The 23,455-nt window shown below is 40.5% G+C and overlaps 1 protein-coding gene across 1 annotated transcript in view; it reads left to right on the top strand.

Annotated features, from left to right (window-relative positions):
- The window catches only part of LOC124268862 (cilia- and flagella-associated protein 70-like), a 44,126-nt gene that overhangs the window by 7,675 nt on the left and 12,996 nt on the right, over positions 1-23,455 (top strand). Inside the window, 10 exon segments of the mRNA XM_046703889.1 lie at positions 338-420; positions 5,462-5,638; positions 6,548-6,675; positions 9,102-9,251; positions 9,886-9,970; positions 11,173-11,205; positions 15,383-15,452; positions 16,120-16,181; positions 16,948-17,082; positions 19,245-19,289. Coding sequence (XP_046559845.1) covers positions 338-420; positions 5,462-5,638; positions 6,548-6,675; positions 9,102-9,251; positions 9,886-9,970; positions 11,173-11,205; positions 15,383-15,452; positions 16,120-16,181; positions 16,948-17,082; positions 19,245-19,289 — 968 coding nt within the window.

The raw sequence follows: 23,455 nt of genomic DNA, 5'->3' as shown, positions 1-23,455 counted from the left end.
TACAGAACTTTTGAAAAAATCCAGTTGAAGTGTTGTTAGATTGTTCTTGTTTTGTACACAACTTTGTATACAATATCTTGAAGTCATCCTTTTTATTCTGTTTTCCAAACACATTCACAAAGGATACTACCCATCAAAAGTTACACTCACCAGTGTAAATGTAGCCACTTACTTCAGTAAACTGTTCTAAACTAGATGTTGCAAAATGCTCCATGCCGTTTAAGGGTACTGTTTACACATGAACTGATGACTTTAGCTCTTGACATGTCATCTGCCAGGCCACGGAATGTGCGTGACAGAAGCTGTTTACTTGTAGCCAACGCATGTGTATTTACAGGAGAAGTGAAGCAAAAGTACACTCTGATGGTCAACCCTCTACCTGGCTCCCCTCTCGAGCAGCTGTCACCGGAAAGTTTGAGGGTATGTCCACTACATCCAATAACATGAAAATCACATCTTTGTTCTCACTACCAGTAAACAGACATCTGAGGATAGTATGTCATGTGTTACCTTTCAGAATGACCTTTCATCTGGCCAGTCAAGGTGTATGAAAGTAAGACTATGTTAATAAGGTGTATTCCTGGCAGAATGACCTTTCATCTGGCCAGTCAAGGTGTATGAAAGTGAAGCAACCCAAACTATGTTAATAAGGTGTATTCCTGGCAGAATGACCTTTCATCTGGCCAGTCAAGGTTTATGAAAGTGAAGCAACCCAAACTATGTTAATAAGGTGTATTCCTGGCAGAATGACCTTTCATCTGGCCAGTCAAGGTGTATGAAAGTGAAGCAACCCAAACTATGTTAATAAGGTGTATTCCTGGCAGAATGACCTTTCATCTGGCCAGTCAAGGTGTATGAAAGTGAAGCAACCCAAACTATGTTAATAAGGTGTATTCCTGGCAGAATGACCTTCATCTGGCCAGTCAAGGTGTATGAAAGTGAAGCAACCCAAACTATGTTAATAAGGTGTATTCCTGGCAGAATGACCTTCATCTGGCCAGTCAAGGTGTATGAAAGTGAAGCAACCCAAACTATGTTAATAAGGTGTATTCCTGGCAGAATGACCTTTCATCTGGCCAGTCAAGGTGTATGAAAGTGAAGCAAACCCAAACTATGTTAATAAGGTGTATTCCTGGCAGAATGACCTTTCATCTGGCCAGTCAAGGTTTATGAAAGTGAAGCAACCCAAACTATGTTAATAAGGTGTATTCCTGGCAGAATGACCTTTCATCTGGCCAGTCAAGGTGTATGAAAGTGAAGCAACCCAAACTATGTTAATAAGGTGTATTCCTGGCAGAATGACCTTTCATCTGGCCAGTCAAGGTGTATGAAAGTGAAGCAACCCAAACTATGTTAATAAGGTGTATTCCTGGCAGAATGACCTTTCATCTGGCCAGTCAAGGTGTATGAAAGTGAAGCAACCCAAACTATGTTAATAAGGTGTATTCCTGGCAGAATGACCTTTCATCTGGCCAGTCAAGGTGTATGAAAGTGAAGCAACCCAAACTATGTTAATAAGGTGTATTCCTGGCAGAATGACCTTTCATCTGGCCAGTCAAGGTGTATGAAAGTGAAGCAACCCAAACTATGTTAATAAGGTGTATTCCTGGCAGAATGACCTTTCATCTGGCCAGTCAAGGTGTATGAAAGTGAAGCAACCCAAACTATGTTAATAAGGTGTATTCCTGGCAGAATGACCTTTCATCTGGCCAGTCAAGGTGTATGAAAGTGAAGCAACCCAAACTATGTTAATAAGGTGTATTCCTGGCAGAATAACCTTTCATCTGGCCAGTCAAGGTGTATGAAAGTGAAGCAAACCCAAGCTATGTTAATAAGGTGTATTCCTGGCAGAGTGACCTTTCATCTGGCCAGTCAAGGTGTATGAAAGTGAAGCAACCCAAACTATGTTAATAAGGTGTATTCCTGGCAGAATGACCTTTCATCTGGCCAGTCAAGGTGTATGAAAGTGAAGCAACCCAAGCTATGTTGATACGGGTGTATTCCCTGGCAGAATGACCTTTCATCTGGCCAGTCAAGGTGTATGAAAGTGAAGCAACCCAAACTATGTTAATAAGGTGTATTCCTGGCAGAATGACCTTCATCTGGCCAGTCAAGGGTGTATGAAAGTGAAGCAACCCAAGCTATGTTAATAAGGTGTATTCCTGGCAGAGTGACCTTTCATCTGGCCAGTCAAGGTGTATGAAAGTGAAGCAACCCAAGCTATGTTAATAAGGTGTATTCCTGGCAGAATGACCTTTCATCTGGCCAGTCAAGGTGTATGAAAGTGAAGCAACCCAAACTATGTTAATAAGGTGTATTCCTGGCAGAATGACCTTTCATCTGGCCAGTCAAGGTGTATGAAAGTGAAGCAACCCAAGCTATGTTAATAAGGTGTATTCCTGGCAGAGTGACCTTTCATCTGGCCAGTCAAGGTGTATGGAAAGTGAAGCAAACCCAAGCTATGTTAATAAGGTGTATTCCTGGCAGAATGACCTTTCATCTGGCCAGTCAAGGTGTAAGGAAAGTGAAGCAACCCAAGCTATGTTAATAAGGTGTATTCCTGGCAGAATGACCTTTCATCTGGCCAGTCAAGGTGTATGAAAGTGAAGCAACCCAAACTATGTTAATAAGGTGTATTCCTGGCAGAATGACCTTTCATCTGGCCAGTCAAGGTGTATGAAAGTGAAGCAACCCAAGCTATGTTAATAAGGTGTATTCCTGGCAGAATGACCTTCATCTGGCCAGTCAAGGTGTATGAAAGTGAAGCAACCCAAGCTATGTTAATAAGGTGTATTCCTGGCAGAATGACCTTCATCTGGCCAGTCAAGGTGTATGAAAGTGAAGCAACCCAAGCTATAGTTAATAAGGTGTATTCCTGGCAGAATGACCTTTCATCTGGCCAGTCAAGGTGTATGAAAGTGAAGCAACCCAAACTATGTTAATAAGGTGTATTCCTGGCAGAATGACCTTTCATCTGGCCAGTCAAGGTGTATGAAAGTGAAGCAACCCAAACTATGTTAATAAGGTGTATTCCTGGCAGAATAACCTTTCATCTGGCCAGTCAAGGTGTATGAAAGTGAAGCAACCCAAGCTATGTTAATAAGGTGTATTCCTGGCAGAGTGACCTTTCATCTGGCCAGTCAAGGTGTATGAAAGTGAAGCAACCCAAACTATGTTAATAAGGTGTATTCCTGGCAGAATGACCTTTCATCTGGCCAGTCAAGGTGTATGAAAGTGAAGCAACCCAAGCTATGTTAATAAGGTGTATTCCTGGCAGAATGACCTTTCATTTGGCCAGTCAAGGTGTATGAAAGTGAAGCAACCCAAGCTATGTTAATAAGGTGTATTCCTGGCAGAATAACCTTTCATCTGGCCAGTCAAGGTGTATGAAAGTGAAGCAACCCAAGCTATGTTAATAAGGTGTATTCCTGGCAGAGTGACCTTTCATCTGGCCAGTCAAGGTGTATGAAAGTAAAGCAACCCAAACTATGTTAATAAGGTGTATTCCTGGCAGAATGACCTTTCATCTGGCCAGTCAAGGTGTATGAAAGTGAAGCAACCCAAGCTATGTTCATAAGGTGTATTCCTGGCAGAATGACCTTTCATCTGGCCAGTCAAGGTGTATGAAAGTGAAGCAACCCAAACTATGTTAATAAGGTGTATTCCTGGCAGAATGACCTTCATCTGGCCAGTCAAGGTGTATGAAAGTGAAGCAACCCAAACTATGTTAATAAGGTGTATTCCTGGCAGAGGAATGACCTTATCATCTATGTTGATATCGATGTGTATTCCTGGCCAGTCAAGGTGTATGAAAGTGAAGCAACCCAAGCTATGTTAATAAGGTGTATTCCTGGCAGAGTGACCTTCATCTGGCCAGTCAAGGTGTATGAAAGTGAAGCAACCCAAACTATGTTAATAAGGTGTATTCCTGGCAGAATGACCTTTCATCTGGCCAGTCAAGGTGTATGAAAGTGAAGCAACCCAAACTATGTTAATAAGGTGTATTCCTGGCAGAATGACCTTTCATCTGGCCAGTCAAGGTGTATGAAAGTGAAGCAACCCAAACTATGTTAATAAGGTGTATTCCTGGCAGAATGACCTTTCATCTGGCCAGTCAAGGTGTATGAAAGTGAAGCAACCCAAGCTATGTTAATAAGGTGTATTCCTGGCAGAGTGACCTTTCATCTGGCCAGTCAAGGTGTATGAAAGTGAAGCAACCCAAACTATGTTGATACGGTGTATTCCTGGCAGAATAACCTTCATCTGGCCAGTCAAGGTGTATGAAAGTGAATCAACCCAAACTATGTTGATACGGTGTATTCCTGGCAGAATGACCTTTCATCTGACCAGTCAAGGTGTATGAAAGTGAAGCAACCCAAACTATGTTAATAAGATGTATTCCTGGCAGGATGACCTTTCATCTGGCCAGTCAAGGTGTATGAAAGTGAAGCAACCCAAGCTATGTTAATAAGGTGTATTCCTGGCAGAATGACCTTTCATCTGGCCAGTCAAGGTGTATGAAAGTGAAGCAACCCAAACTAAGTTGATACGTTGTATTCCTGGCAGAATGACCTTTCATCAGACCAGTCAAGGTGTATGAAAGTGAAGCAACCCAAGCTATGTTAATAAGATGTATTCCTGGCAGAATGACCTTTCATCTGGCCAGTCAAGGTGTATGAAAGTGAAGCAACCCAAGCTATGTTAATAAGGTGTATTTCTGGCAGAATGACCTTTCATCTGGCCAGTCAAGGTGTATGAAAGTGAAGCAAAGCAAACTATGTTAATAAGGTGTATTCCTGGCAGAATGACCTTCATCTGGCCAGTCAAGGGTTGAATGGAAGCAACTGCATGTTAATACTGATTCCAAGTTAGAATATTCCTGAATGTTCTGTTACTGTTTGGTTTTCAGTTATGAAACAAGACCTCTTGTCAAACTATTTTTCAAATTGTTGTTTGAAATGGAAGTTGCCAAGTTAAAACTAGTGTTTTATAGGTCAAGAAAGCTCTCTGACTAGCTGCTGTTGACTGTGCCGATATCAGTCAAAGTTTGTGAATGGTAATTGATGTCACCTGTAATTGAGTGTGCTCAAGAACTCCTCATCTGGCAGTAATGAGCAATAACTAATGGCTGTGGTTGAAATGAAACTGCATGATTGTGACAATATAAATATATGCTATCTGAAGTATATTCAGTTAAATCAGATCTATTGGCTTTACTTCAGAATTGACTTTCATTTTGTGTGACTCTTGAATTGCTGTGAGCGTCAAACTGTAAGAACAGTTTCATAGTCATGTGACCTGCTTCTTTATTTGTACTGATCAGTTATATTGTTTGGTTGACGAAGTTGTTGTGAAGCATCTGCACATACATGTCCAATATCCAAACACATGAGTATAACATACTTGCAACTTGATCCAACTAAACCACTAAACCATCACCTCTCTCTCTCCCAATGACCAGCCTGAGGTGGATGTGACAATCTCCGTCAATGACCCTTTGCTGGACGAGAACCAACTGAAGGATGGAAACCTGTTGACCATCACCATGGAAACGTTGTACTCTCCTCCTGAGAACTGGCTCCTCACAGGGCAACAGTTCTACTATGCTTCAACACTACCCATCCCCATCACGTCGGAGGTGAGGGCTGACTCGGTAGCAGATATATGGGGAGTGGAATAGGTTTAAATATATTTGGACTAAAGTTATTCTAAGGTTTGGTCAGTTTGGTGAAATTTATAAATGCTATAAAACATGTGTAGAGGTTAATTTGTTAATATATTGCTGACAATAAAATAGGGTCAGGAATGTTTTAGATCTAGCTATTGTTGGGGTGTACATAACTGAGGTATTTCATTGGAATGCAACATCATGGTGAAATTTTACATCATGCATGAACGGTATGTGATGCACAAAGCCAACAGCCTGGGATGGACTCAGCAACATCAGCAACAGGATGTGCACCACCATGCTTCAAGGCTTTGCCTCTCATTTGCAAATGTCAAGAAACGCTGTTGGCAACAGTGAGCAGTATGGACATCACTTCTTGGCCATGATTGGCGTTGGGGGGTAGTGTTATTATCACACACAATAACAGATTTGGCAATAGATATGCTGACCAACTCTCATGTTTTCTGGTTCCATTAGTTAGAATAACAGACTAAAATTTTGCACTTCATGGCTAAGTCATCACGGACTATCTATGATCAAAGCATAACAACATTTACATGGCTTGTAAAGCCTCCCAACTTGTGTTCAATAGAGCATCTGTGGGATGTTCTTGGTTGGAGATCATCTAATAAGACTCAACTCCTGCCAACGTAGCCCAGTTTGGGATAGCTCTTCAAGCAGGCAATACCAAGGGCATTTCACATGATAATGAACAGCATGCCAGATAATCTGTGCAATGTATAGCCGAACATGGTAGGCACACCAGATACTGATCTACATGCCCCAAATTACAGAATTATGATTGTAAGAGTTTACTGTGGGGAATGTTTTGTCTGTGCAATGACCACATTGCAAGGTTTGTGTTTGATGTTATTACAGAAGGAGTCCACAATCGTGTTCCCCCATGGCCAGCTCAAGCCCGGCACTGACAAGGAGATGCCCAACAAACAGAAGAAATGGGCGTCGCCTGGACAGGCTCAGGGGAATGCTATATACATCACTGATGCGTACGTTGTCTTGTTGTGGATCACGTGATAGTTGCAGCTGATCTTTAGAGCCATTGTTGATCATCCTTCAAGTGCACACAAAGTAAACTGTTTTAATAATATATCCACACTAGGAAGTGTTTCATAACTGTTTCATCACAGTAAAAATACAAAAGATATTATCACAGTAAAAATGCTGAAGATATTATCATAGTACAAATGCTGAAGATATTATTACAGTAATAAGACCTCCTGAAATAGTTACAGCACATGCTGAAGTTACAGCACATACTGAAGTTACAGCACCTACTGGAGTTACAGCACATACACTGTTCCCTGGGAATATTTGCCCTGACTTATATTTCCTACCAGTTGGTAGCTATCTTGTTCCTCCTACTGAATATATTATATATACAGTTAAGTACTTAGTAATACAGTTGGTTACAACTGACCATTATCACTGAAAGTTTGCAAACAAAAATGGAGACTAATTGTTTTCAAAATTCAGACCTTGTAATAAAAATATAGCCAATTAAAACACACACACACTGTTCATAAACGATATCATTCAACAAGGGGAGTAACTCTCTTTGGTATTTTCTTGAGTAAGATGATTTTATGCTTGTGTAATAGTCGCATTGTTTAGAATCATGATTCCACGTGTTTAGTGATGATACGTTTATTGACAAATCTATGCATGTCATTTTGAAGAATTGGGTGGAATTGTGCCCCACTTGAACTGTGATTGGTCAAAGGTTATTAAGACTGTTGACACAGTATCTACAGGAATGACACTACCATTTGTTCAAATTCAGAAGGTGAAGGGGTATTTTAGTTCATGTATTATATGATCCATGTTGTCTTGGAGGTACAGGGGCATCTTGGTCCATTTGATCCTTGTTGTCTTTGAGGAGCAGTACATCTTGATCCATATGATCCATGTTGGAAGAGCAGTGGCTTCTTGGATGATCCATGTTGTCTTGGAGGAGCAGTGGGATCCATGTTGTCTTGGAGGTCTTGGTGCATATGATCCATGTTGACTTGGAAGAGCAGTACATCTTGGTCCATATGATCCATGTTGTCTTGGAGGAACAGTGGCTTCTTGATCCATATGATCCATGTTGTCTTGGAAGAGCAGTACATCTTGGTCCATATGATTCATGTTGTCTTGGAGGTACAGTGAACAGTCCATGATCCATGTTATCTTGGAGGAACCATCTTGGTCCATATGATCCATGTTGTCTTGGAGGGAGCAGTACATCTTGGTCCATATGATCCATGTTGTCTTGGAGGAGGGGCATCTTGGTGATCCATGTTGCCTTGGAAGAGCAGTACATTTTTGTCCATATGATCCATGTTGTCTTGGAGGTACAGTGGCATCTTGGTCCATATGATCCATGTTGTCTTGGAGGTACAGTGGCATCTTGATCCATATGATCCATGTTGTCTTGGAGGAGCAGTACATTTTGGTCGATATGATCCATGTTGTCTTGGAGGAGCAGTACATCTTGGTCCATATGATCCATGTTGTCTTGGAGGTACAGTGGCATCTTGGTCCATATGATCCATGTTGTCTTGGAAGAGCAATACATCTTGATCCATATGATCCATGTTGTCTTGGAGGAACAGGGGCATCTTGGTCCATATGATCCATGTTGTCTTGGAGGAACAGTACATCTTGGTCCATATGATCCATGTTGTCTTGGAGGAACAGGGGCATCTTGGTCCATATGATCCATGTTGCCTTGGAGGAGCAGTACATCTTGGTCCATATGATCCATGTTGTCTTGGAGGAACAGGGGCATCTTGGTCCATATGATCCATGTTGCCTTGGAAGAGCAGTACATTTTTGTCCATATGATCCATGTTGTCTTGGAGGTACAGTGGCATCTTGGTCCATATGATCCATGTTGTCTTGGAGGTACAGTGGCATCTTGATCCATATGATCCATGTTGTCTTGGAGGAGCAGTACATCTTGGTCCATATGATCCATGTTGTCTTGGAGGAGCAGTACATCTTGGTCCATATGATCCATGTTGTCTTGGAAGAGCAGTACATCTTGGTCCATATGATCCATGTTGTCTTGGAGGAACAGGGGCATCTTGGTCCATATGATCCATGTTGCCTTGGAAGAGCAGTTGCATCTTGGTCCATATGATCCATGTTGTCTTGGAAGAGCAGTACATCTTGGTCCATATGAGCCTTATTGTTGTTTTTGAGATCTGGTATCTTCGGCTTATACAAATGCATTGTCCTGGTGGTGAAGGTATATCTTCGATCATATGATCCATATTGATACTAGGGCTGCAATGACTCCACTATTTGGTGAATATGATACATATCAAGAATATTGGGTAAAAATATGAATATTGGGACAAATACAATGGGTGAATCGTGACAGCACTAATGGTTACCCATGGTAACCAGATGTGTCCTGATTATTTAGGTATGTCTCGGCCGACACTGTGGAAGATGAAGATGGGGAGCTGCGAGGCAAGGAGGACCGGGAGCACCGGGCCGTGTCGGAGATGGACAAGAACCGTATCACCTGGAACACTGAGAGGCGATGCTACATGGAGACCTCATCTGTCAAAGGGTAGGCAAACATACAGGCATACATATACAGACCTACTACATAAGGGGCTGGTGATGTTTCATTGGGGTGGTGCTGCATAGCTTGAGCGGGAATGGTCCAACGACTGTATCATAATATCTTGCTGACTTCGCACATTTAATCATGTTTCCATGCCTCCCTCCACCATGTGATGAATGACCTGTACCGACATAGTTTTCATATTTGTTCATTCAAACTTGTAGGCTTGAAAATATACTGAAATAACAGTCCTTTTTCATTGCACCCTCCATATAGTCGTCATGAGTTTTGGTGAGAACCCTCAGCCGCTAGTCCCTCCTCATCCTTCACCCCTTCACGTGACCAGTCCTGGAGCATCCATCATGATGACATCATCATCAGCACCATGCACACATACCATGCATACTATTTGAGAATATCATGCACCCATCTCCAAAATATACTGAAGGAAACAAATAAGGGATGACATGAAAGCACAAGTGTTCCTTTATTTTTTTCCAGGTTTCTTCACAAACTTAATGTATTGCTTTCATGTGATCCCTTATCAGTTTCCCTCAGTATATAATCTTGAACAGTCACTGTTCTTGCCCAGTGGAAGGTTGGAAGAAAGATGTTTATTCAGAAAAATGACTTACAGTTTCCAAGACTCCATTGCCAAGACGCGGTACTGGCCAGTGGAGATCTTCCGTCTGCCACAGCCTTCAGCGGGGAAAGGAAAGAAGGTGAGACAGATTTCTGAAGGTGTTTGCCAGATGTCAGATTTGATCTGTAGAATTATAACGTGTGTGATAAATGTTACTTGTGTGGTAAATTACTGAGTGGTAGAACTTGTTATCCCAGTTGATAAACTTGTGTGATAAACTTGTGCAGTATGTGCAGTAAAATTGTTCAACATTTTGTTATTCAAACTGCAACACTTGTGTGTGTTATTTTTTCAGTTAATATGGGTCTGTAAGGTTTGCCGCTGGTCATACCAGCAGAACACTGTGCTTGGGCTTGTAAATGTCATATCCTATTATGGCTTTGAAATATTGGCAACATTGTGAAAAGCTTTTCTTTTTTTTAATATATTTTTAGCTTCATAGAACAGAATATTGCTGTAGAAAGCAGAACAATACCTCTTGCAAAAGAGAGAATTATGGTCAAATGAAATGGTGGTCCTAAAGCCATTTATGGTGAAATTAGTGGAACACCCATGCTCATTGTTTGAGTCTTTATCATTGCACTGAAGTGTCACATACTGATGAAACAGCAGTGAGTTAGAACTATCCATCTGTCTGATGAACACTGTCTGTGATGAACATGTCTTTGATGAACACTGTCCGTGATGAACACTGTCTGTGATGAACTCTGTCTGTGATTTAAGTAATGAGCCCCATACTATGTCCTGCATCACTAGGTCAGCTGATCAAGAAATCCAGGTCTTGAGAAGATTATTCTAATATTAATAACACTCTTCTATATTTTTTGACACAAATATAATCTCAACCCTGATGAAATTCTTCAACCTGTAATTCAGATGACTTTGTGATACATACATACATACATACATACATACATACATACATACATACATACATACATACATACATACATACATACATACATACATACATACATACATACATACATACATACATACATACATACATACATACATACATACATAATATACATACATACATGCTTTACATAAGATACATACCATACATACATACAAATGTGACTGACCAATGAAAGTGTTGGCACTGTGACTGACCAAAAGGCATTAAGAATCACTAAAATGTACATGAAAAGGTATCAGACAGTTAATTAATTCACTCAGTCTTTCTATTTATGTCCACAGCCTGATCTATCTGTTGTGGTGTTGCGAGCTAGTTGACTGCTGGAGTATACAGTTTATCATACATTTACATGTTTTCAGCAGAACCCAACTCCCTCACAACAAAATATTAAGGTATAAGTGTGTGAAGCTTCAGTCAATCAGGCCTTTAGTTATAGCCTTCACTAACCGCCAATTAGTACACAGGTACCCAGAGCTTTTCAGACATTCTCACTAACTTAATAGTTCCAGTGTTACTTGCTTTAATTTAACAATTAGATTATTCATTCATACATATATATTTCATATTTCAAAGTTTGAATTAATAACACAAAATATTTTCATGCTCTTCTTTTTAATAGTTTAAGCTTTATGTTGATTTATTTGTTGACAAGCTGACTTTAAGTTCATAGAAGACAAAGTAGAAACAGTAAAGTGTCTTCATTCTTCAAGTAATCTAGGTTGTACTACATTGTAGGTGATCTAGGTTGTACTACATTGTAGGTGATCTAGGTTATACTACATGTATAGGTGATCTAGGTTATACTACATGTGTAGGTGATCTAGGTTGTACTACATTATAGGTGATCTGGTTATACTACATGTATAGGTGATCTAGATTGTACTACATTGTGAGTGATCTAGGTTGTACTGCATGTATAGGTGATCTAGGTTGTACTACATTGTAGGTGATCTAGGTTGTACTACATCTGTAAGTGATCTAGGTCGTACTACATTGTAGGTGATCTAGGTTATACTACATGTATAGGTGATCTAGGTTGTACTACATTGTAGGTAATCTGGGTTATTCTACATTGTAGGTGATCTAGGTTGTACTACACTGTAGGTGATCTAGGTTGTGCTACATTGTAGGTGATCTAGGTTATACTGCATGTGTAGGTGATCTAGTTGTACTACATGTATAGGTGATCTAGGTTGTACTACATTGTAGGTGATCTAGGTTGTACTACATTGTGGGTGATCTAGTTTATGCTACATGTATAGGTGATCTAGGTTGTACTACATTGTGGGTGATCTGGGCTGTACTACATTGTGGGTGATCTAGGTTATGCTACATGTGTAAGTAATCTGGGCTGTAGTACATTGTGGGTGATCTAGGCTGAACTACGTTTTGGATGATCTAGGTTGTGCTACATTGTAGGTGATCTGGGCGGAACTACATTGTGGGTGATCTAGGCTGTACTACGTTGTGGGTGATCTAGGTTGTACTACATTGTGGGTGATCTAGGCTGTACTACGTTGTGGGTGATCTAGGTTGTACTACATTGTAGGTGATCTAGGTTGTACTACATTGTAGGTGATCTAGGTTGTACTACATTGTGGGTGATCTAGGTTGTACTACATTGTGGGTGATCTTAGGTTGTACTACATTTGGTAAGGTGACCTAGGGCTACATGTGTGAGTATGTACTAGGTTGTACTACATTGTAGGTGATCTAGGTTATGCTACATGTGTAAGTAATCTGGGCTGTAGTACGCTGTGGGTGATCTAGGCTGAACTACGTTTTAGATGATCAAGGTTGTGCTACATTGTGGGTGATCTGGGCTGTACTACATTGTGGGTGATCTAGGTTGTACTACATTGTAGGTGATCTAGGCTGTACTACGTTGTGGGTGATCTAGGTTGTACTACATTGTGGGTGATCTGGGTTGTGCTACATTGTAGGTGATCTGGGCTGTACTACATTGTGGGTGATCTACCCAGGTTATGCTACATGTGTAAGTGATCTAGATTGTGCTAAATTGTAGGTAATCTAGGTTGTACTACATTGTAGGTGACCTAGGCTGTACTACATGTGTAGGTGATCTAGGTTGTACCCCAGCCATACTGGGACTGACCTGGAATCTTGTAGCAGGCTTCCAGAACACCTCATGTATATGTTTCCGTGATGCTTCTAATCACTCGGCAGCATAACAAGTTCCCTTGGAACGATATGTGTTTGTTGTAATTCAATAATTAGCATCAAATCTCTTCTGCCACAATGTACTTCCCTAACCTTGGAGCAGAGGAAATCTTTGTGTGACCTTGGACACAAGAGTACCAAGAGTTATACGAAGGCAACACATCTTGTGAGGCTTGCATGTACAGTCAGGCCGCGGTAATCCGGTCCTCGTTAATCCGAATCCACCGACTTCCGAACGCTACTCACCGGGCACCAAATCATCTCCCTATATATTGTATATAATTGACACCTCGTTAGTCCGATGATTCAGTTTCCGCTTCCGAACGCTGGTCAGTCGGAACGGATTGGACTAATTAAGTTGTAAACAGCTGCGTTAATCCGAACGATTGAAGTTGACTGCACTGCTGACTGGTCCACCCAAAGTGACACGTTGTTTGTTTAGTTTAACTTAGCAACTCATCCCTTTGATCCCTTTATCATAAGTGATAGGGAAATTTCGACGACCACGCTGTTTTGGGAAAGACTTCAATCCAGAAATATATGCTCGGTAAATGCAATTAAAATTATAAACTATTTTTTCGTGAATGTTATTGAAAACAACGATTCTCGGACACATGCTTCGCAGCTAGGGTCCACAATAACATTGTCAAAGAGCAAAGTAACGATGTAAATTGAATAAACTAATGAATAAAATCCAATTGTACTACATTGTAAGTGATTTAGGCTGTACTACATGTGTAGGTGATCTAGGTTGTACTACATTGTAGGTGACCTAGGCTGTACTACATGTGTAGGTGATGTAGGTTGTACTACATTGTAGGTAATCTAGGCTGTACTACAAGCGTAGGTGATCTAGGTTGTACTACATTGTAGGTGACCTAGGCTGTACTACATGTGTAGGTGATCTAGGTTGTACCCCAGCCATACTGGGACTGACCTGGAGTCTTGTAGCAGGCTTCCAGAACACTTCATGTATATGTTTCCGTGATGCTTCTAATCACTCAGCAGCATAACAAGTTCCCATGACACGATATGTGATTGTAGTAATTCAATAATTAGCGTCAAATCTCTTCTACCGCAATGTACTTCCCTAACCTGGAAGCAGAGGAAATCTTTGTATGACCTTGGACACGAGAGTACCAAGAGTTATACGAAGGCAACACATCGGCTTGCATGTACGTGTATTTCATAATATACTTCAATGCCTTTTTGATAATTGTAATGGTTACTGGGCTTCAGCTTTGACATCTAATCACAATAATCCTGTTCAGATGTTTACAAGAGCTGTAACTTGTGATGCTTTAGGGCCTTGTTCCACAATGTGATCTGATCATACGTGATAGAACGCTGTAGTTTAACACATGGACTTGCAAAAGACAGTTCTGTTTATGGAATAAGGCCCAGGACTTGTGTAGACAGTTCTAGATGTGAACTTGTATACAGACATGTATCTGTATCAGCTGTGGTACCATGTATTGTACCATGGCACTGATTCAGATACATAATCTTCAGTAAGGGACCGTTCATAGTTGGAGGTGTGGGTGTGGTGGGTTGGATGATGATTTTAAGGGGGAGTCAACCCATTTTGTTCTGGGGAGGTGTAGGGAAGGGGGGAATCATCAATTTTGTATACATGTACTAGCGGGGGGTCAGAACCCCCAACCCAACTCCCACCCCCAAGCCATAAATTATGAATGGTCCCTAATGTAGGGAGTCCGACCTTGGTCCAATTAGATAAACAGATGATTCACTTGAAGTGTATTTTTGGTAAAACATGAGATTTCAGTGAATTACTATTTTGTGTTTGCATGTTATTTTGTTTTGAAGAACAAACTGATTTAACAGTTTTAATTTCAAACCAATACAATAGTTTTGTAATAGATGTATTTACCAAAAAAGAGGTATTTTATTGTTGTCGGAGGTATAAGGATATTCCTGTTGTGTTAGATATTCCTGTGTTAGATAGAAGTGTCTTATCATTCTTTAACCCATGTTTACTGATAATTAGGTTTTAGTTTTGCTTTCTGAAAGTGTTACATTTCTGTTATTTTGGAAACTAATAAAACTGCGTGCAATGAACCCTGTACACTGTACAGATGTACTGTATACAGCATGTGGTGTATATATGAAGGGCCATGTCCTCAAACACTTTAAGATGGTCCAGTTTGGTGCCTGTCTGAATTCTAAATATAACGAAATACTTTTATGCAAATTCCAATTACCTGAAAAGCTTAACCAAAATAACTCTCAGATTTTTTTAATGATAATCAGAAATATGGGTTTCTCGTTGAACAGATTTTCGGTATCCAAGGAAGTGTAATCCATGTTTTGATGTGTCTGACAGAAACTAGCAGTGGGGTGATAGCTGATGGTTGTGTGATGTTGCAGGATGATGAGGGGTCCATCAGCTTCCACGGAGTGGCCTTCATCAACCTGGCGCCTCTCCTCTACCCAGGGGGTGAGTGATATAAATGGAATAGTGATGTTGAATCCAATTTGGATAATTAAATGCTCGTTTGTTTCAATTTTTGCATTCCTTCGTCTGTCGTATCAGTTTTGGAAAATGGATGAAGAGAGTACCATCAGTAAAGTCAGATGCTTGCAAATGGCCAGTTTTCTAAGGCAGTACAGTATAGTACCCAGAGTTAAATCCCTTGGGTATGCCAGGATTTCAGTCTCAAATTTACATTGACTATTTTCCATGGTCCACCAACAACATACTCATTCTGAGAGTTTTTGACCTGTGTCAGTTTGAACTCACTCTCTCACTGGCACCTGGATGAGTGAGTGAGTGAGTGAATGAGTTGAGTTTTACATCGCTTTTAGCAATTTTTCAGCAATATGATGGCGGGGGACACCAGAAATGGGCGGTACCTGCTAGAGCTAACTGAGCTAACTGAGCTTATATTGCTGGCAACTAATGAAGGCAATGTTAAGCCAGCACTCACTGCTTGAACACAAACCTTGCCATTGTCACTAGTTCTTAGCAGCTGCAACAATTGCATGACAACAGCCAATGTAATTATGTGATAGCTTCTTGGAGTTGTCAAGAATGAATAATTAACAATCTGTAAATTATTGACCGACAAGTAGTCAATATGTCTTTAATTGTTTTCTCCTTACAGTCAAGCGGATCAGAGGGGCGTACAAGGTGTATGCATACACTGACCATCTGCTGCATGAAAAGGTATGAAAAACTCTCATGTGTAAATCATTCACACTGCCTGTACAAGACACACTGAGTATGTTCTACTTCCTACTGGCTGGCTTTCTGGTGGTATTCTATGTGGGTTTACTTCCTAGTTTCTTAAGGTAGTCTTGGCCGCTAAGGTTGTTTTGTACAACGGCACCCAGATCACACTCCCATTGAGCATGTTTGGAATATAATGGGTCACAGAATACTCCAGGGAGATCCTGCAGTACAAAACTTGTATTGGAACAAACCTTCCTCAAGAATGGAACGCTATACCTCAAAGTCAAATTCAAGGTCTGATACAGTCAGTGAGGAGGAGGGTGAGGGCTGTTGTTGCAGTTGATGGAGGTTACACCAGATATTGACATTGTGCTCCGTTATTGATACTATTTCTTGAGGACTGTACACCCGAATCTTGACAATGACCGTACAAAGTTGTACAACCATAGTTATCAGCACTTCAGAATGTGTCATTTTTAGCCATGTTTGTTTCTATGAATAAGCTATAGTTTTTGGTTCTTTTTGTGTTTAATTATTCCTTGAGGGTCAGTTTACCCACATAGTAATACAAAATGAGGTTGGATAAAATGTTTTGCTATGGTTAATGGTAACATATCGATACTATGAAAAATACAGGGTGTTGCCCTACTTTTGTCCATGTGTATATATACACTGTACAGTATCCTTGCCTCATGTCAGCTCATAGTGCTCATCATGTACATGGGGAATCTCAAAGTTTGAAATTCATTTCTCTGTTCAGACGAAGAGAAAGTTGGGAATAGCTGAAGAGGCTGCAAAGATGGCATTCAACATTCTAAACAGAAACAGCACCTCCCCTTCCCCGAAGAAAGTTGTGAAGGACAAGGAGGGAGACAAGAAGGAGGTCAAGAAGGGGGTAGGTGTTGTCCTCCCTGTGGATCGCAATAACTGGCAGAACATTTGTCAGCAATAGGAAACAGCTTATTTTAAATACATATAACCTGCTATGATGGGATTTTGGAACTTTCAAATCAAGATGTGTTTTTGATTTGATTTAAAAATTAAATTTAACATGTCACCGTAACTTGATTTCTAAATTTGTGTACACAAAGTATAAGTGTGGTGTATCTGTAGTCTGTAGTTACATGTCATGTTGGATACTGGTGTCTATGTGTTATGTAGTCCTGCTTCCTAGCACCTGGTGTCTAGGCTCTGTAGAGGAATATTGGCTCCTGCACATAGTCAGCTTCTTGTCATCAGCTTCAGGGACATGGCTAGGGACCTGTGTGTCCATCAGGGGACAGGGTTCAGGGGCACTAGGGACATGCTAGGGACATGCTGTGTGTCCATCAGGGTCAGGGGTGGACATGGCTAGGGGGGTCCAGGGGCACTAGGGACATTGATAGGGACCTGTGTGTCCACCTGGGACAGGGGGTCCAGGGTCTAGGGGGCACCTGGTCCATCAGGGTCCAGGGGCACCAGGACATTGCTAGGGACCTGTGTGTCCATCAGGGTCCAGGGGCACTAGGGACATGCTAGGGGGGACCTGTGTGTCCATCAGTCCAGGGTCCAGGGGCACCTGGGACATTGCTAGGGACCTGTGTGTGTCAGGGTCCAGGGCAACAGGGTAGGGACCAGGGGCACAGGGTCTAGGGGCACCAGGGACATTAGGCTAGGGACCTGTGTGTCCATCAGGGTCTAGGGGCACCTGGGACATTGCTAGGGACCTGTGTGTCCATCAGGGTCTAGGGGCACCTGGGACATTGCTAGGGACCTGTGTGTCCATCAGGGTCTAGGGGCACCTGGGACATGCTAGGGACCTGTGTGTCCATCAGGGTCTAGGGGCACCTGGGACATGCTAGGGACCTGTGTTGTCCATCAGGGTCAGGGCAGGGGCACCTGGGACATGCTAGGGACCTGTGTGTCCATCAGGGTCCAGGGGCACCAGGGACATGGCTACCTGTGTGTCCATCAGGGTCCAGGGCACCTGGGACATACCTAGGGACCTGTGTGAGGGTCCCTGGGTAGGGACCTGTGTGTCCATCAGGGTCCAGGGGGACCTGTGTGTCCATCAGGGTCCAGGGGGACATTGCTAGGGACCTGTGTGTCCATCAGGGTCCAGGGGCACCAGGGACATTGCTAGGGACCTGTGTGTCCATCAGGGTCCAGGGGCACCTGGGACAGGGGTGTCCATCAGGGCACCAGGGACATACCTAGGGACCTGTTTGTCCATCAGGGTCCAGGGGACATTGCTAGAGACCTGTGTGTCCATCAGGGTCCAGGGCACCTGGGACATTGCTAGGGACCTGTGTGTCCATCAGGGTCCAGGGGCACCTGGGACATTGCTAGGGACCTGTGTGTCCATCAGGGTCCAGGGGCACCGGGACATTGCTAGGGACCTGTGTGTCCATCAGGGTCTAGGGGCACCTGGGACATGGCTAGGAACCTGTGTGTCCATCAGGGTCCAGGGGCACCTGGAACATGGCTAGTGACCTGTGTGTACCATCAGGGCTCTCAGGGTGGAGGGGCCTAACTCTGTGTCCATCAGGGCCCTCAGACTAGACGGGCCTTACTTTGTTGATCAGGACTCTTGGGGCTCTTGTCTGGTATGAAACCTGTTTTGCTTGCTGAATCTGCTGAGGTGTATGCTTCTGTCGAAACTTGAGACATACTGGGGTTATAACATCACTACATCATCGTTTATTAACTTGTGAATATTTAGCAAATGTATGAACAAAATTACAAATATAAATGTATGAAAAACAAATATAATAGGTTTATATATAAGGTTTAACTTGTTTAAATACTTGTATCCTGTAAACTTAAAAGGAAGAATGAATAAACGAATCAATCTACCATTCTGATTTGTTAGCTTCAGATGAAGAAAACTAGTTAACAAATGTTCATGAATATACATATTTAAAAAACCCCTCAAATCCTGAACAACTATCTCAACAATCTCTGAACCCAATAAATCTATATGAACTGACACTAGAGAGGTGTTAAGCCTATGTCCTGGTGTGTGCTATGTCTGGCATGATGGCTGTGCTTCAGTGCTCTGCTTACTCCTTCTTCCAGCGCTCAAATAGCATCCTGCCCTCAGGTCAAGGTGACCTGCTCGAGGTTTGTGTCGTCGTCGTTGTTGTTGTTGTTTATCTGCCTCTGTACCTGGGTGTTCCTCCATGTATCTGCTCTGGCTATTACTAACTGTGCTTACTCCTCATCAGGGAGATTTCTACCTACAAACTCTCCGAACTGATGTACCACTCACATTAGTTTCATCCCAAGGATCATAGGTGTCACTGTGAATATACCCACTGGAAAATTTAGCTTTAATTATCAGAACTTTGTAATAACTATTTTTATGTTTGGTATTTGTTTCTTGTTAATTTTATAATGGATCTCTGCGCATTTTTCATTTTGATCACAAACGCAAAGTATGTGACATAATCTGCTTCACTAAAACAGTGTATAAATATTCACCCTTGCAATGTACAATCTTATGAAGGTATTTTATAAATCTGTTTTCATGTAAAAGTGATATTTCTTTTCACTATGTACTTTTATTACCTCTGGCCCTTGGCTCCTTTCTAATCATGTTTGAAAACCATTTGCACTACTAAATTCACTTTTTGAGATTGTGTGTTGCAAGGTGAATAACAGCATGATTTATTGAAGTGAAATATTCATATAAGTTTGCTTTGTGAAGTTGAAGATAAACCAGATTTTTATAATGTACTAATTTGAATTTTAATGTTTTATTTTGTTTCTATTCAGGAAATAGGTCTGTCCTTTTGTTTCAGAGATCAGGTTATTATTATTGTGATTATCATTGACTGCATCATGAGTTTTATCACTATTGTAAATATCTACTTAGTTTTGTGTCTTGGCAAATATTGGTAGTAAACATCATAATTTCAGTAAAGTTTCTTGTGGAAGAATTATATTCTTAAGGACATTACTCTCAGTACAAGTTGCCTTCTCTTACCCCTAGTTCTTCATCATTTCAGAAATGCCCAAGAACTTTCAGAAATGGTTGTGAGATTACCAACATGTACATGTGACTATATATATACAGCCCTCGTTCATTTCAAAAGCTGCATGTTTTGGAAATATGACTTCACTCAATTTCCATATTTTCAAACTTAAAATGTGTCTGAAGGATGGATATTACGTGGAAGTATTTGGAATCCCAAGCTGTATAGTCAGATTTTATTTGAAAGTTTGAAACGTCTGTGCCCTTCTCTACATTAACACAACTCTTGTGTATTAAATCATGCCAGAATCCAAGTTATGTCTGAAAATCTTCTTTCAAGTTATAATGACTTCAACATCTCAGATTCCCAGTGTGCTAAGGGCAATTATGCAAGTTTGCTCTTCTTGTATAAATCTTTATGTCGTTTATACAAACAGAATGACTGCCATGTCCAAATTTCAAGCACAAGTTTATTGGAAGGACTTCCTGTACTTTATGCAGCAGACTTTCTATAAGTGTACTTGGGTGAATCATTTCTATAAGTGTACTTGGGTGAATCATTTCTATAAGTGTACTTGGGTGAATCATTTCTATAAGTGTACTTGGGTGAATTATTTCTATAAGTGTACTTGGGTGAATCATTTCTATAAGTGTACTTGGGTGAATCATTTCTATAAGTGTACTTGGGTCAATCATTTCTATAAGTGTACTTGGGTGAATTATTTCTATAAGTGTACTTGGGTGAATTATTTCTATAAGTGTACTTGGGTGAATCATTTCTATAAGTGTACTTGGGTGAATCATTTCTATAAGTGTACTTGGGTGAATTATTTCTATAAGTGTACTTGGGTGAATCATTTCTATAAGTGTACTTGGGTGAATCATTTCTATAAGTGTACTTGGGTGAATCATTTCTATAAGTGTACTTGGGTGAATCATTTCTATAAGTGTACTTGGGTGAATCATTTCTATAAGTGTACTTGGGTGAATCATTTCTATAAGTGTACTTGGGTGAATCATTTCTATAAGTGTACTTGGGTGAATCATTTCTATAAGTGTACTTGGGTGAATTATTTCTATAAGTGTACTTGGGTGAATTATTTCTATAAGTGTACTTGGGTGAATCATTTCTATAAGTGTACTTGGGTGAATCATTTCTATAAGTGTACTTGGGTGAATCATTTCTATAAGTGTACTTGGGTGAATCATTTCTATAAGTGTACTTGGGTGAATTATTTCTATAAGTGTACTTGGGTGAATCCTTTCTATAAGTCTACTTGGGTGAATCATTTCTATAAGTGTACTTGGGTGAATTATTTCTATAAGTGTACTTGGGTGAATCATTTCTATAAGTGTACTTGGGTGAATCATTTCTATAAGTGTACTTGGGTGAATCATTTCTATAAGTGTACTTGGGTCAATCATTTCTATAAGTGTACTTGGGTGAATCATTTCTATAAGTGTACTTGGGTGAATTATTTCTATAAGTGTACTTGGGTGAATCATTTCTATAAGTGTACTTGGGTGAATCATTTCTATAAGTCTACTTGGGTGAATCATTTCTATAAGTGTACTTGGGTGAATCATTTCTATAAGTGTACTTGGGTGAATTATTTCTATAAGTGTACTTGGGTGAATTATTTCTATAAGTGTACTTGGGTGAATCATTTCTATAAGTGTACTTGGGTGAATCATTTCTATAAGTGTACTTGGGTGAATCATTTCTATAAGTGTACTTGGGTGAATCATTTCTATAAGTGTACTTGGGTGAATCATTTCTATAAGTGTACTTGGGTGAATTATTTCTATAAGTGTACTTGGGTGAATCATTTCTATAAGTGTACTTGGGTGAATCATTTCTATAAGTGTACTTGGGTGAATCATTTCTATAAGTGTACTTGGGTGAATCATTTCTATAAGTCTACTTGGGTCAATCATTTCTATAAGTGTACTTGGGTCAATCATTTCTATAAGTGTTCTTGGGTCAATCATTTTGTCTGAAGCAATTTCCACAGAACTGTCCTGCAGACAATCAGACTGAATCTCCATCTCAAGCAGTTGACTTAGAGAATATTGCTTTTATACAGTCACCTAATTATACAAAGTATGTTTAGCACCTCTGAATGTCTACAGAAGGAATGTATATTCCTTGAGTAGTTAACATGGTTAAGACAAATATTTTCTTTACGCATATAAAACAAAATATATAGGAACAGAAACACACTTTGATTTACTTCATATTTTAAGCACATCATTTTAAAGGGTTCATCTCAAAGACAGTTTGCATCACCCATTCAGTGAACACTAGTTTCCTGAAGATTTTGTATGGTATAACAGTTCTGTATGGTATGTTCAGGGACAAATCCTTCCCTAGTACTGGTAGTTGTTTTTGTGGAGATGACTTCCTTTCCCTGAACACATCCAGAGTTTCCCTGCATGGTGTCAGTGACCTTCCTAATCAGTCAGGTTGGAGGCTTCTAAATTCCTGGTGTGAGGGAGATAACAATGCAGAGCAGAATATATTTTTAAAAACAAAACGACATTTTTATGATGTTTATGTTGATAGTTTAATCGTCTTCTCGGCTCTGAGCACCATGTCATCTTTCCTGAAAACGATATACCTGTCCTAGGTATGGGTTTTCTTTTATATTGATCAAAGGTATGAATCAAGATGGTAAATAAATGTAGCTTTTTAGAAATCTGGTATGTGATAGGCTAAAAAATCTATGAATACTCCATTTCAACGGAGAATTCAAAGTTTGCATTGAGTCCTTCAAGCTGACTCCGATAGAGCTCGTGTTGCTCCACTTGTCTATTACATATTCATTTCACGTGTATTGCAGCATGAGCCAACTTCGCCCAAACACAGAGGTTCAGTTTCTAACTGGACTTCAGTTGTGGTAAAACAAATCTGTAGCATGTAGATTTCAGCAGCTGTAGAAAGTCTTTAGTTTTGATTTGAACTTTGCATGAAATAATTTGTTTGTGTTGGGAATAGTTTAAAATATATTTCAGCAATTCATAGTATATGCATAATGATGAAGTTGTAGTTTTAGGATAATTGAAGCAGTTTTTAATGAAATGCCATTCCATTAAATATAACAAAACATTCTTCCTCAATTCACCTCTAGATTTGTCAGCGTGGTACCCGTGCTCGTGGGTTTCACCGCCACTGAACATGTCTGAATCTCCTCAGGCTATCCTTCATAGTTGACAATCTGTGACATAGCTGATGTAGTGGTCAAAGTGATGTTAGACCAGACACACTCACTCACAAATATTGATGTATAACGAATATGCTGTAACCATTATT

This window comes from Haliotis rubra, unplaced genomic scaffold (assembly GCF_003918875.1).
Source record: "Haliotis rubra isolate DU_JTF1 unplaced genomic scaffold, ASM391887v1 Scf140, whole genome shotgun sequence".
Classification (NCBI taxonomy): domain Eukaryota; kingdom Metazoa; phylum Mollusca; class Gastropoda; order Lepetellida; family Haliotidae; genus Haliotis; species Haliotis rubra.
The sequence above is the reverse complement of the archived record's forward strand: the minus strand, read 5'-3'. Positions and strand labels throughout refer to the sequence as shown.